Source organism: Gymnoscopelus braueri (genome assembly GCF_963280865.1).
Source record: "Gymnoscopelus braueri genome assembly, chromosome: 1".
Classification (NCBI taxonomy): domain Eukaryota; kingdom Metazoa; phylum Chordata; class Actinopteri; order Myctophiformes; family Myctophidae; genus Gymnoscopelus; species Gymnoscopelus braueri.
This window is the reverse complement of record NC_137603.1, coordinates 66,098,158-66,111,769: the sequence shown is the minus strand read 5'-3', so window position 1 is coordinate 66,111,769 and position 13,612 is coordinate 66,098,158. Positions and strand designations below refer to the sequence as shown.

Sequence of the window (13,612 nt, the reverse complement as noted above, 5' to 3'; positions counted from 1 at the left end):
GATTTTCCGTGTTTTTTTGTTTCGTTATTTTGTTATTTAATTCACATATAGAAAGTCTAGCTGGACAGTTGAATCGTTTTGATCGTTCCACCACTAGAGAGCAGCACATACCAGCTTGATCGCCTCTCGATCACACTCGCCCCCCCCCCACACCCACTCACACAGTCAAACACATGAACCGGAAGTGAAATGTCTCAGATTCTGTGATCGGCGAAAATTACGATGTGATACACAACGGGGATGACTGTTCGTCACCCAGACCATAGATTATAGGAGGGGAGGTCTCCGATCGTTTTATATAGTGTGTGAAAAACCGTTTGTTTCCCTATTATGGTCGAAAATGACTGGGGGGGGGGGGGGAAATGGAACCCAAGTCATCAAACCGGATGCAGTGGTGGTTGAAGTAAGTGGAACCTGAAACTTAGCCTGATTCATAACAGAATAGCGTGATCAGAGCATAAAGATCAATAAAGACCATAGATCGCATTAATGCGATCCTGGCGGCCAGGCGCGCTATTTATTAGATCGCATTAATGCGATAATGGCGGCCAATGAGTTAAGACATTGTAAGGCAAAATGTGAGAATATAGCAGATCTGCTATTTTCATAATGACCGACCAGGTCAATTATGATGACATTGCGACTGTCATCATAATTTGAACAAAATGGGAGTGATTGATGAATGCGTAAACATTAATGGATGATGGCTGGTGAGTGGTGGGATGGTTACCGCTAAGGTCCATAACCCACAAGATCACTTGCGCTGGGCACAAGTATGGCATTTGAGCGTTGGGTTTTTATCCTTAACAAGGTTGAACATAACTCCAGAAGGATGAGGAAATTCCTCTTGCATGTATACGCTCATATGTCTTAACAGAGCCAGATCTGCCATTGTCTAGATCTGAATAACTGTTAAAGCACTTGTTTAAATGGTGAAGGATTAATCATCTAACTTGAAACACTATACATTTTATATTCTTTTTAATTCCTCATATTTAATTGCTTGGAAATATCCTACCAATTTCATATGACACATAGTCCATGTGTGCCTTCACAAAACACATATAAACAGATTTCACATATATTCATTAGTTTGGTAGCTGGTGGACTGGATACATGTGTTCAGATGCCTGTCAGATTGTCAGACTATGCTGCACCGCAAGTCTAAGATGTCAAACATTTGCGTACACGAGCTGAGGAGCAGACGTGAGATTTGAGTGGGCTGTAGGCTCAAGTCAAAGTGACTATAGAATGATGAATCCCGAAAGTTATGGTGATCTCGGCGTACGCCCATTTTCCAGTCTGAGCAAGTTTGATAAATGAGGGGCTCTGTGTCTCATTGGTGGGCTGTGGCCCAAAACATAAATGACTTGTCTCCCCAGGACCCAACCTAGTGAAAATAGAAGATCTGCAAGCTCACACCAAGTCACATTGCGATCTGCTATTTTCACTACTTCTTTTTTTTTTACATTTTTCCCCCTTTTAATTGATGCATTTAAAAATGTATAAATAATGCAATTCAATTTTGTTTTTTGTTTTATAATATTTAGAAACAAAATGTAGGAAACCAAAAGGTAAAGGGATATGTACTCACAACCCATAAAAATTGGTCCGCGATGCACATAATGGGTCCCGGCCAACTGTTTGGGAAACGTTGCTCACAAGTATATTAATGGAAATGTGTGTTTCTGTTCCAGTGCTGTGTCTCACTCGGTGATGTCAGAGATGCAGGTGATTGAACAGGAGACGCCCGTCGGTGCCAAATCGTCTCCTCGCTCCAAACTGGACATGTTTGATGAGCCTGGATTCACCTCTGGACCTCCTAAGTACTGAAGCACTGCTTTAACATCCATTCACTTCGTCACTTTGGTTCCTTATGCTTTATTTTTTTTACGCCAGTGGTTCTCAAACTGTGGGCCGGGGTCCCCAAATGATTTTGGGGGGTCCCTAGATGATGAACTTAATGTGCAACGTTGTTTTCTCACTCAACAGTAAACAAACCATCAACAGTAAACAAACCAACATACAGTATAAGTCTATACAGGGTATCTGCACATTTCTAAAGTGACAATTTAAGGACTTTTTTTACCCCTTAAAAAAGACCCCTAGACATTTTTATTAAGTACATTACTGCGTCAAGTTGCATAATTAACAAACTACATAGTAGAAAAAGTTTGAGCAAATGTTATCTAAGGAAGAGGCAAGAAATTGTGAAGATTGTCTATTTTCACTATTTATCTGTGGAACCGAGTCAAACAAAATGTAATGCCTCAACTCCTACAATTCCAAGTGCTTGTCAGGATTGGGGGTCCTTAGATCACATGATTATTTTTGGGGAGTTACGGCCTGAAAAGTTTGAGAACCACTGTATTCAGCATAAAAAAAGCATATCTACACTGTCGGGTAGAAACCTTGTATGTCCAAATCAGTTACTTTTCAGGAAATGGGGAAAAAAGTTGATGTATGAAAAAAATTAAGTTGCAATATGGAGAAGGACACATTGCAAGTAACAGGGAAGCGTTGTGAATTTGTAGATTGGCTATTTACGGTGCATGACAACAAAAAGCAGAAATCTGTGATGAATAAATTGTAAAATTACAAATCATCACTGTTGGGTGAAAACCTTGTATGGCCAAAACTGTTACTTTTCAGGACATTTAAAAAAGATACAATGGATGGTTCCAATGGATACAATGTAGTTATTATTTTAGTCACAAGCTCCTGTTAATACGTTTCATTGGATCAATATGTATAAAACCCACAGACAAAACCCCTTAAAACTTGCATTTTCAAATGTTATTCCATGGGCTATTTCATATGTTGGCTATTTGAAGATAGCCGATCTACAAGCTCATAATGCGAGCCTGTAGATCTGCTATGTTCAAACTGAATTGAAAACATCTTTTCAGGCTGGGGGTCCGCAGCCTAATACATAGTACATTTAGGGGTCTTTGACTTAAAATGAGTTTTGGTGTGCCGGGTGTGCAGGTACAAGGACAACCCGTTCACCGTGGGAGACGGTTTTGGGTCAGGATGGGACTCGGAGGGCAGTGCAGCCTCCTTCACCACCTCCTGGGCCCTGGAGAAAGACCCGCCCAAAGAGGAGGTCACCATCTCTAGTATACAGCCAATCGGAGAGAGGTACATGTACACACATACACACGCTAGCGCAATTGCTTTAGTGAAAGTGTTGGCGTTGGCATGAACACGTTTTGTCGGTTGAATATTGTCAATGACGGGCAGTAACCTTAATTTTAAGGAAATGGGGGGATTTCTTCTTTTTTTTTTCAAATGGAACCAATGTAGTTATATTTTAGTCACAGGCTCCAATACGTTTCATTGGCTCAATATTTATAAAACCCACAGACATACTTAATCATCGAAAATATTCAAACCTTTTAGTAATGGTGTGATGATAGTCGTTCCTAAAGATCAGATTTAATAACCGTGTGGACAGTCGGTCCTAAAGATCAGATTTAATAACAGTGTGGACAGTCGGTCCTAAAGATCAGATTTAATAAAAGTGTCCTAAAGATCACATTTGAGAAACGGATCAGATTCAGCTGCAGTATAAACGCAGCATTAATAATGGGTGTTTTATGGTTTTGCTTCAGGCTTCCCAGCAGAAGGAAAGCTGAGATGACGTCGGCCCCTGTGGCCGAGTCGAGCGAGGCCAGGCAGAAGTTTGCCAACGCAAAGGCCATCTCCTCTGACATGTTCTTCGGTCGAGAGAGCAGCGCTGAGGTGAGCAACCGATTTGAAACTAAACTAACAAAACACAAAATCCACCTCAAATGTAGGGATGCAACTGTCGATTATCATCTTAGTGATTAGTCTATTGGATTACTGATTAAACAGTCGGGAAACATGTTTTTTCTTGTATCTAATTATTTATTGAAGGAACCTCTGTCCATCAGTCATTCTGTCCGAGCCGCAGTTTTTCTCCACAGTGGGTTTAGCAAATGGTATGAACTTGCACACGGGCATTGACCATTAGCATATGAAGACAGTGTGACATATTTTTCACTTTTCCAAACTTTTAGCTGTTTATTACAGTTTTTGTCAACTCTCATAGACTAAGCAGCTGCGTTTCTGCGCATTCGCAGCAATGGGTTATGCTCTGTTGCCACGGTTACGTCGATTTATGATGGTGATTAGCTCACAGGAGGTATTATTATTGTCCATCTTGCTAAGAAGATAATGCCTACGTAAAAAGGAAACTTTGATGGAGTGATTTTGCAACATCGGTACAGTTCTTCCTGACATGGTTGCTTTCTCTGGCAGTACGATGCAAAGACCCGCCTGGAGGGCATGTCCAGCAGTACTTCCATCAGCTCTGCTGACCTGTTTGGAGACGGCACTGACCGCACCTCAGGTAGGTCACATTATCCTGTAAAACACCTAGAAATAAAGAATTGCACCCCAGGTAGGTCACATTATCCTGTATAACACCTATAAATAAATGACTGCACCTCAGGTAGGTCACATTATCCTTTATAACACCTATAAATAAATAACTGCACCTCAGGTAGGTCACATTATCCTGTAACTGCACCTCAGGTAGGTCACATTATCCTGTATAACACCTAGAAATAAATAATTGCACCCCAGGTAGGTCACATTATCCTGTATAACACCTAGAATAAATAATTGCACCTCAGGTAGGTCACATTATCCTGTATAACACCTAGAAAAAATAATTGCACCTCAGGTAGGTCATCATATCACACCTTGTCAACCCTTTAACTCTTTCACTGCCAGATTAAATACATAAATGAATCGCCCACTGTCAGATTTTTGGTTTTCCTCACCTTTTCAACTATTCACAGAATATTTATATCCAGTATGATCGATCCCCTGACGGTTGCTAAACACGGACGGTTTCACTGTGCTTCCGCGAGGGGAAAAAAGGCAACGCAACCCCCCGGTCGCTTGTTACATGCCGTTGAATATAGCATGTCTCGTCAAAAATGCAGGAAGAAAAAAAGATACAGCCATTTCCCCAAATTGCTTAGCAGGAAGGGAGTGGTGATGGGGATCTTTCGATCTCGTGGTCTCCTGGATCTGTGTGACTTGAGGATGAAAATGGGCCAGAACAGCGCCAACTGGTGGAAAACGTAAAAAACGTAAAAGTCGTCTTTGACAGTCTGAGCCTTTGGAAAAAAAGTCGTAAAAGTCATCCTTGGCAGTGAAAGAGTTAAGACCTGAGGGATTCTACATATGCCTTCTAAATCAGTAGTTCTCAAACTATTTTGTAATTCAAAATTATGAAAAATCTTTCAAACACTTAAAAGATTTTACAAAAATAGCCAGTGCTAAAATGACACAGATGCTTTACCGGTTTTAATGGAATAACTGATCCCACTCTGACATTTTTCTTTTCCATCTGACAAAGTCTTGGTTGCTAGATTAACGTCAGGGAATGTGCTCATATTCCAGGAAGTGATCATCTTGGTGTAATTATCTTCTCCAGGTGCGGCAGGCTTCGACAGCGTGCTTCCATCTGGTCCAGACATCGCTCAGTTCAAACAAGGAGTGAAGACTGTGGCTGGCAAGATGGCCGTGCTGGCCAATGGAGTCATGAATACCATCCAGGTAACATCACTAAAACTATACTTTAATCAAATATTTTTTTTTAAAGTGACATGAATTGACCTCGAAAATAATCTCTGTCAGTGGTTCCCAATCTTTTCTGAATCAGGGCCCACTTGGAAATCTCAAAAGCTGACATAATATACTTTCCTATTTATCTGTATCACAATGAAAATGTCAAGGTTTTAAAGGGAAAATACCATGACTTATTTATACATTTTTTACATAATTTTCATTTATTGTTATATCAATAAAATCTTAGTGTTTTGCTAATTATTTAGAGGTCTGCTCTTGCAATCCTCAAGGCCCACCAATATCTATTTTTCTTACATTAATATTATATTATCAATAAAATTGTTGGGAATCAAGCTGTCAAAAACATACTTGTTTTCATTTTATTAAATATTTCGATGACCCTAGGGTTCCACATACAACATTGAATGATTTAATATAGCCATTTCCCCTGTGGGTCAAACTACACAGTAGCTGCGTTTACATGGACCTTTCTAATCGGGTTAAAATTCAAGCCCAACCCGATTAAAATTCTAATCGGGTGCAGAGGGGTGGTCTAGACCTTTTCACAACCCGATCAAAAGGACATTTCTTCCATGTATACACCTTAAAGGGATTGTAGGCGATTCAGAGATAAACAAAGGAAAAGAATCCAGCAGTTCGTTTCCCCGACCACCAGGGGGTGACGCACGGAGGACTTCCATAGAGTAAGCAGACTTCTAAACGGGCCATGCCGAATATAGGTTACTTTATCCGGATACAATTCGCGGAACTGCCCGCCCCTGCCGGTTCTCTGAATTTATATTTTTAAATAGGCTCTTTCATGACAAATTGACCACATATATGAAGTTAAACAACTAAATTCTATCCAAACGCTTTTTGAAAAGTAAATTATGTGCCTAAAAAACGAAGTTTGAGAGCATTTTAAAACCGAAAGTAAAAAGTTAACACGGACACGGACGCGCACGGATGCGCACATGCGTGCGTGAATTTACGCACCGGATACCCGGATGTGTAACCTAAATAGTAGGGAAAATACGGATTTCAGAAAGAGGAGTGTTTTTCAATGCAGGAAAACACCCCAGCATCATTATATAGTGGCTGATAGAGGGGAAAAAATGCAAAAAATATATATAGAGGTATTTTTCAAATATAGGCTTAATGTTGCCTACTATACCTTTAACCCAATTAGTATCTGATTACGTTCTTTCTGCGCATGCTTCCTGGCCATTTATTGGGGCACTTTTTATTTTAGCTACTAAATTTGTGATGTTTCACTACATTATTTATTTTATATAGGCAATTTGTTTATCTATCTATAAATGCACGGAATATATGTGTGCGTGTGTGTGTGTGTGTGCGCGCGTGCGTCTTGATTGAGTTCCGTCCGTCCGACCGATCAACTATAAACTCGGGATGCATAATTGCTGACGACCCAAGGGAGCGATGTTTTAATTGCGTTTAATTCATGGAATACATGAGCATATAGTCTTATCAGTCAAATGATTTGTGGGATAAAATGCACTGCCTTTAATCTCCTGATTTCTGATGCCTCCTCAGGGCCTCTTCATTTTAATAGCATCTAGATCTGATCAAGATCAGATATTTGATGATTGGCCCCTGCTTTTGTTAAAGGTTTCATGACGTTCAGTTTTACCACATTAAAAGTCTTTGTCATGGTCCTTCAAACGTGTACACTGAATGTTCAAAGTTCAGATTTTTTAGGTGTATTTGAGGTCATAAAACCCCCCAAAAAACATAAAAAATAAAATAAGTGAAAATGAATGTCATAGAACCTTTAATGCTGAATGGATTGGAGAGAAGGCAGTATTCTGTAGTCTGACATCTGTATAAAATCATCGCGACACACATAATTGGAGCTCTGACTTGACTTCATCTGGAGCACCAGTCCACGTCACTTTGGGAATGATTGCAACCTCATGCTAAAGTTTTGCTTCCAAGATCATTTCCAAAAGCACAACTTTATCCCATTTATGCTAAATAAATATGTCACGTTATTCATATAATGTCAAAAAGTCCGGGACATCCTCTGGAACATTCCCATAGTGCGTTCACGCACACCAGGTCAGGCTCACAACGGGATCAAGCGTGCGGTTGCCATGCGCATCTGTTATTATTAATCAGAGGAGAGAGAGATGTGCGGGTGCGATACGATTCTAATGTGTCCGTGACTGGACTTGACGTTACCCTGTCCTGCCTACACTTTCTTTCCTGCAGTGGTGGGAAAAGTACTCAAATTGTTTACTTAAGTAAAAGTATCAATAGTGCAATGCAGAAATACTCTCGACTTGAGTAAAAGTCAAAAAGTATTGGCATCTGAATATTCTTAACCCTTTAAAGGTCACCCCAAGAAAAAAGCATTGGAAAAATTATTTCTTTGCATTTTTTATTTATTTGGGGCAATAGTAACAACTATCAATTATAATTTATTTAACAGACCCAACAGTTTTCCAAATATAGGCCTCTACCAAACGGTTGAGATGTCACTTTATGGTAATGGTAAAAGTTTCATGCATATACATTGATTTATATGCATTCACTGAGAAATATGTCTCCCATTATGTTCCCCAGTCTCTTCTGCTTGTGAGAGTTGATCAGCATCATCTGTTTGGTCATCTTCTTCATCACACAGATCATCAAAATAGTCCATTTTTTATTTCAGCACCACTACCTTTACCATTAAATGACAATTCAACCATTTGGTTGAGCATGTTTTTTTAGATAGGAATAAAATCATACTAATACATAAATATAATGAAATAACATTATATGTATTATATTAACAACACTGAATTAGCAAAAGCCCTATTTATCCATAGCAAATAGTACATTTTAATTACTTTAGTTTAGCTTCACTACTTACCATAAAGTGACAAACAACCCGTTTGGTAGAGCATGTTTTCAGAAAATTATTAGACCATTATTAGATTTGTTTTTATTGTATCAAGCTACATAATCAGGTTCAGTAACACCTCATCAGGTTCAGTAACACCTCTGAGATGATAATATGACAAAAAAAAAATCTTACCTCTGAAATTTCAACCAAAAAAATCCCACCTTTCAGGAGTGGATTAATTGATTTTCACTTCCTAAAAAGTGGCTACCTGAGAATCCATGTGACTGGGAAACAGTGACATCTGGTGGACCTTTTTTTGCCATAACATACCTCAACCAAATGGTAGAAAGGGCTCAATCAGGTTGAGTTAAGTTCAGCAATGTTGTCAATGAGAAATAGTGACTTAAAATGTGTACCAAAAAAGTAGCTGGTTATGCAGAATGTCCTGTCTAAAATGTGTAAAAGTATTTTGAAAATTGCAGATCTACAAGCTCACAAGTGTTGTGAGCTTGTAGATCAGCTATTTTCAAATTTTCAAATAACCCAAGTTTAAATAGGGCTGAAGTGGTAAATGTATCTTTTTTGTAATAATCAAAATCTACAAAGTAACTAGTAACTCAAGTTTTCAAATAATTGTAGTGGCGTAAAAGTACAATATTTGCCTCTGAGATGTAGTGGAGTAGAAGTAAAAGTATAGAAAAATGGAAATACTCCTGTAAAGTAAAAAATACCTCAGATTTGTACTTAAGGTAAGTTACCTATCCACTTTGTGCCTCGTAAGGCCTTAAGGTAAGTGGTAAGTGATTTTCTTTGGTTAAAGTAAGTGTTAAATAGCTGTATATTCTGATAGTACTCATTGCTATCGAGTGAGTAACATAACAGTCTCCCCAGCTGTCTCTCCAGCTCTTTATTAAACAGAAAATGCATGTTCAGGTCAGGATACCAATTTTATCCAATCAGGATAGAGAACTCAGACAGGATACAGATTAAACAAGTGAAATTAGGACTGATAACACAAAGAAATGAGCATGCAAAATTGGAACTGGAACACTATTAAAATTAAGCTGTACTCTCTTCTGATTGGCTGAAATGTTGTCACCTTACTGTATCTGAACATGTATTTTCTGTTTAATAAAGAGCTGGAGACATGGAGACTCATGTTACTGAACATACACTCTATATATATATAGCAATGATTAGGTACCATCAGAATATTGTGCTGTAACCTTTCAACAAAAACGTTCTTCTTTTTAAGCAAAACATATTACTTACCCTACCTTTTAAGTACAGTACTTGAGTAAATGTATAGTTACTTTACACCACTGCTTTCCTGTGCGTCTTTGACCAACCAACCACAGTACCACACACACCCCCTGGGTAGACCTGTCTGTTATTGAGTTGGGGTCTATTTCACGAAAGCGGAATTAAATTATCCTGGTTTGAAAGGCAAATCCAGGTTTGACAAGCCTGCGCTGTTCAGCCTGGTTTATTCAGTTCCAGGAACGCCAAGCCGGGCTGAGAAGGAGCGGCTTTGTCGAGCCAGGACGTTAAACCAGGCTGACTGTGCGTTCACATATTCCTATAAAAGACCGTGAAAGTCGAAAGCAGAATCCTTGAACTTGACCAATCATGGAGCCCAAAACCAGAGCGGCGTTCTTCTCTGTGGCTGAACATCAGCACTGCAGCAGCTCATGGAATCATACAAGGAAGTAAAATGTATAATAAGCAAGAAAGGAAACGATTTTTTTTTTCTCTGGCTTGTAGATCTTCGATTTTCGCATAAGAATATAATATAATAAGAATTGAATAAGTGTGGAAAAACTCATTGGTTTACGATTGGAGTCATTGGACTAACAGCCATTTCACAAAACTTGAAGAACAAGGCACTGGATTAATAAAGCTTGGCTGTTAGCCTGGTCCGGACCAGGCTAACTTCACAGCTAAATTGCCATGGTAACTAAGGCAGGATTGCTTCAATTTTCTTTCGTGAAACCGGATCATGGATAGACATATCCAGGTTTACTGGCTAAATTAATCTGCCGAGCTAACTCAGCTTTCGTGAAACCGATTCATGGCTGATCCTGGATAATTTAAGCCAGGATAGCCGATTAAACCCGGTTTATCCCTAATCCAGGTTTCGTGAAACGGACCCCTGGCCAGTAACTTTTTGAAAACGCCACCTTGTCTTCTTTGTTGTGATCTAATGAACAACCGAGGACTAATGCCATCATAGATAGCCTAAGAAACCACCTGCACAATATCCCATATCCTTCATCAGATAAATAATAACGGGACTGGGGTAAGGGAATATAAGAAAATAGGCCATTTTATAAGTAGCCTAAATATTAATTAACTACAGCCTTTTTGTTATCGTGAATTCACTTGTGCATGGACCATGACATGTAGGCTATTATATTCTTATGGGCCGCCAGACGCAAATATGTATTGTTTATAGGCTAGGGCTGGCTATGTGCATTTGCATTATATATTATTATTATTATTATTATATAAAGTTACTAATGGATACAGGGAAATGCAATGCATTTCATCATTTGCGCCACAGCTAATCTGATTGAAAACAGGTCTATGTATACACCAGATCGGATTAGATCACATCCCATGTAAACACTTGATCCAAAACCTTCAATCGGGTTTATTTTAATCAGATTGGAAGAAAAGTGTCCATGTAAACGTGGCTACTGACTGGACTAAAATGTAATCGGATGAAATGTTATGTTTTATGTCGTTGACAGGATCGCTACGGCTCCTACTGAGCAAGACTTCCAGTGACTCCCACCTACCCTATGGGAAGAAAATACTAACACAGCCGTCTCCCTGCTAGCGCGTGAATCCGGGAGGAACGGACACAATTAAGCCCGGTTTATACTTTGTTTGCGCGGTGGTGTCGCGTGGCGCAAACAGCCGGTCTACAAGCCCACTACGCGACGGCTCGGCTTGTAGATCGGCTGTTTTCGACGCGAGACAACACTGTAACGATGAAGCATAAATCAGGCATCATTGACCGAAAGAGGGAGATGGTCACAGACACATTCAATGACAGTATTGTTTCTCCTCGACAGACTTGACTTTTATTTTCATAAAGGAAAACCGTGGGAAGGTGTGGTCTTTTTTTTTTTTTTTTAAGAGGATTTTGTTGTAATTTTCTTTTCATAAAGTTTTCGGTCTGTAGATTTCACAACTCTAACATAAATTGTATTCCTTAATGAAACCAAGGTGTTTTATTTTTATGTCATCAGATATATCATGCTTGATGTCACTTTATTTCATTTCATTATGTTGACTCAAAACAGGAGCAGTATATACGTATTCAAATATATTGTATATATGTTTTAAAGGGCCACTTCACCCATTTCCAACCCATCCTTATAATTGGTCCTCACCATTGCTCATTATAAGAAGCTCATTATACTCAGTCTGTGTCTCAGAGGAGGGCTGTGGACAGTGCTGGGCAGGTTAGGTCATTTCAAACACGATTCCAAGCTTCTTTTTAACATTTTTAATTGATGCGAGAAAATAGGCTTCCATTTCAACATGCTAAACTTTCCAGGAAGAAAAAGGCTCGAGTTTCTATTAGCGTTGGAATCCCCATCGATGATGTCACTGGTAGGCAGCCCACCAATGAGACACAGAGTGATTAAACAGAAACAGTGCCATCTTCTATCGAGCTTTAGTGAGGAAAATGGGTGAAGTGCTCATTTAACCATTCAGTGGTTTTATGTCAATTGAATCCAGTGTTCAATGCACTGCTGCTAACTTGGTAGTGCTGCTGTTTTTCAACTTTACTTTGTTTCTATACAGTACAAACAGACCTGACCACTTAAACCCCAGCGTCCGTATTGTGGGAAAAGCTTTTGCAGAAAATAGTAGATTGACAAGCTCACAACGCAGCTTGTCGATCGGTCCCCACAATAACAGAAAATACACTAGTGTAGAGTCCTGAGGGACTCCGGTCAACCGTATAGGGTTAAAGTGGTTAAGAAGCAGCAATATGCAACTTGTTCTTAAGTGTCTTTAGTGTTTTGCATTAGAGTTAAGACTGTCATGGAGTCTTCACATACGTGGATTTACATGCAGTCAACATCTGTTGAAGGGGAACTTCACTGGTATTTAAGGTGAATCTTATGCTTCTGTTGTGAGTATACATACAGTATCGTCGCTCTCGGGTGGAAACCTTGCATTTCCCAAACCTGTTACTTTTCAGGAACTACATTGGAACACAGGTTATTATTATTTGTATTTAGTCTTGTTAATGCTTTTCATTGGTTCAGTATTCATGAAATCCACAGACAAACTTTCAATTTATTTTCCAAAATATGGAAAATATAATAGATCTACAAGCTCAACCGGGCGTATAGATTTTCACTACTTAAGCACGAAGCTCTTGTATGACCAAGTTGAGTATTAATTTCTGACAAAAACATCAAAAGTTGAAATATGGAGATGCAAGGTTTCTGCCTGACGGTAACAATATTTGAAGGACGACAAATGTGTTGTGTGCAGCCATCCTTCCTACATGAAAATGTGAATTTTCAGCATGACTGCATGAGCTCTTGGCGCACACAAAGCATCGGAAGGTGTGAGGTCAGAATTGTCATACGCTTCATGTCAATTATCAGTTTCCCTTAAATTAAACAGATTTTTGAAGTAATTTGAATTCAAATATTTTAGTTTGTTTTTGTTCATAGACATGTTGGCCAATGGACAGTTAAGCTGTCTAGTTTGTTTGGTATGAGTAACATACTAGGACAAATGCTATAGCTGTTGTTTTTTTCTCTCCCCCCCAAGGACTGTCTCTCGTCTTGCACGCCAAACCTTGGTCAAAAGGATTAATTCCCTGACTAAAGCCTGACACATACTTTGTCAAAAATAGCAGTCTGCTAATTGAGAATACATTTGGCTTAAGAGGGTATCCTGGACTGGAGAAATGTCAACAATTTAATACTCCTGCGTTTGGAAAGAACAAAGGCATAAAAATACAACCTCTGCATGTCTATAAATGCTGTCTGACTGCACATTCACTGCAGTATAACATGTTAAAGGGGTAGTTCACCCCCCAAATAACTTTTTTTCTATTGATTACTCACCCCATGGAGCCTTGAATTCATGGATATTTATTTGTTTTTGTCGCAT

The 13,612-nt window shown here is 39.1% G+C and overlaps 1 protein-coding gene across 3 annotated transcripts in view; it reads left to right on the top strand.

Moving 5' to 3' along the window:
* arfgap2 (ADP-ribosylation factor GTPase activating protein 2) overlaps window positions 1-13,612 on the top strand; it is a 42,525-nt gene that overhangs the window by 25,471 nt on the left and 3,442 nt on the right. For 2 of the 3 annotated variants that reach the window (XM_080429065.1, XM_080429063.1), the window contains 6 exons: window positions 1,698-1,826; window positions 2,989-3,141; window positions 3,615-3,744; window positions 4,285-4,375; window positions 5,474-5,595; window positions 11,215-13,523. In XM_080429065.1, the coding sequence (XP_080285191.1) occupies window positions 1,698-1,826; window positions 2,989-3,141; window positions 3,615-3,744; window positions 4,285-4,375; window positions 5,474-5,595; window positions 11,215-11,235 (646 nt within the window). In that variant the 3' untranslated portion in view covers window positions 11,236-13,523. The remainder of the gene's footprint in view (window positions 1-1,697; window positions 1,827-2,988; window positions 3,142-3,614; window positions 3,745-4,284; window positions 4,376-5,473; window positions 5,596-11,214; window positions 13,524-13,612) is intronic. The other variant, XM_080429064.1, reaches the window with a different exon arrangement.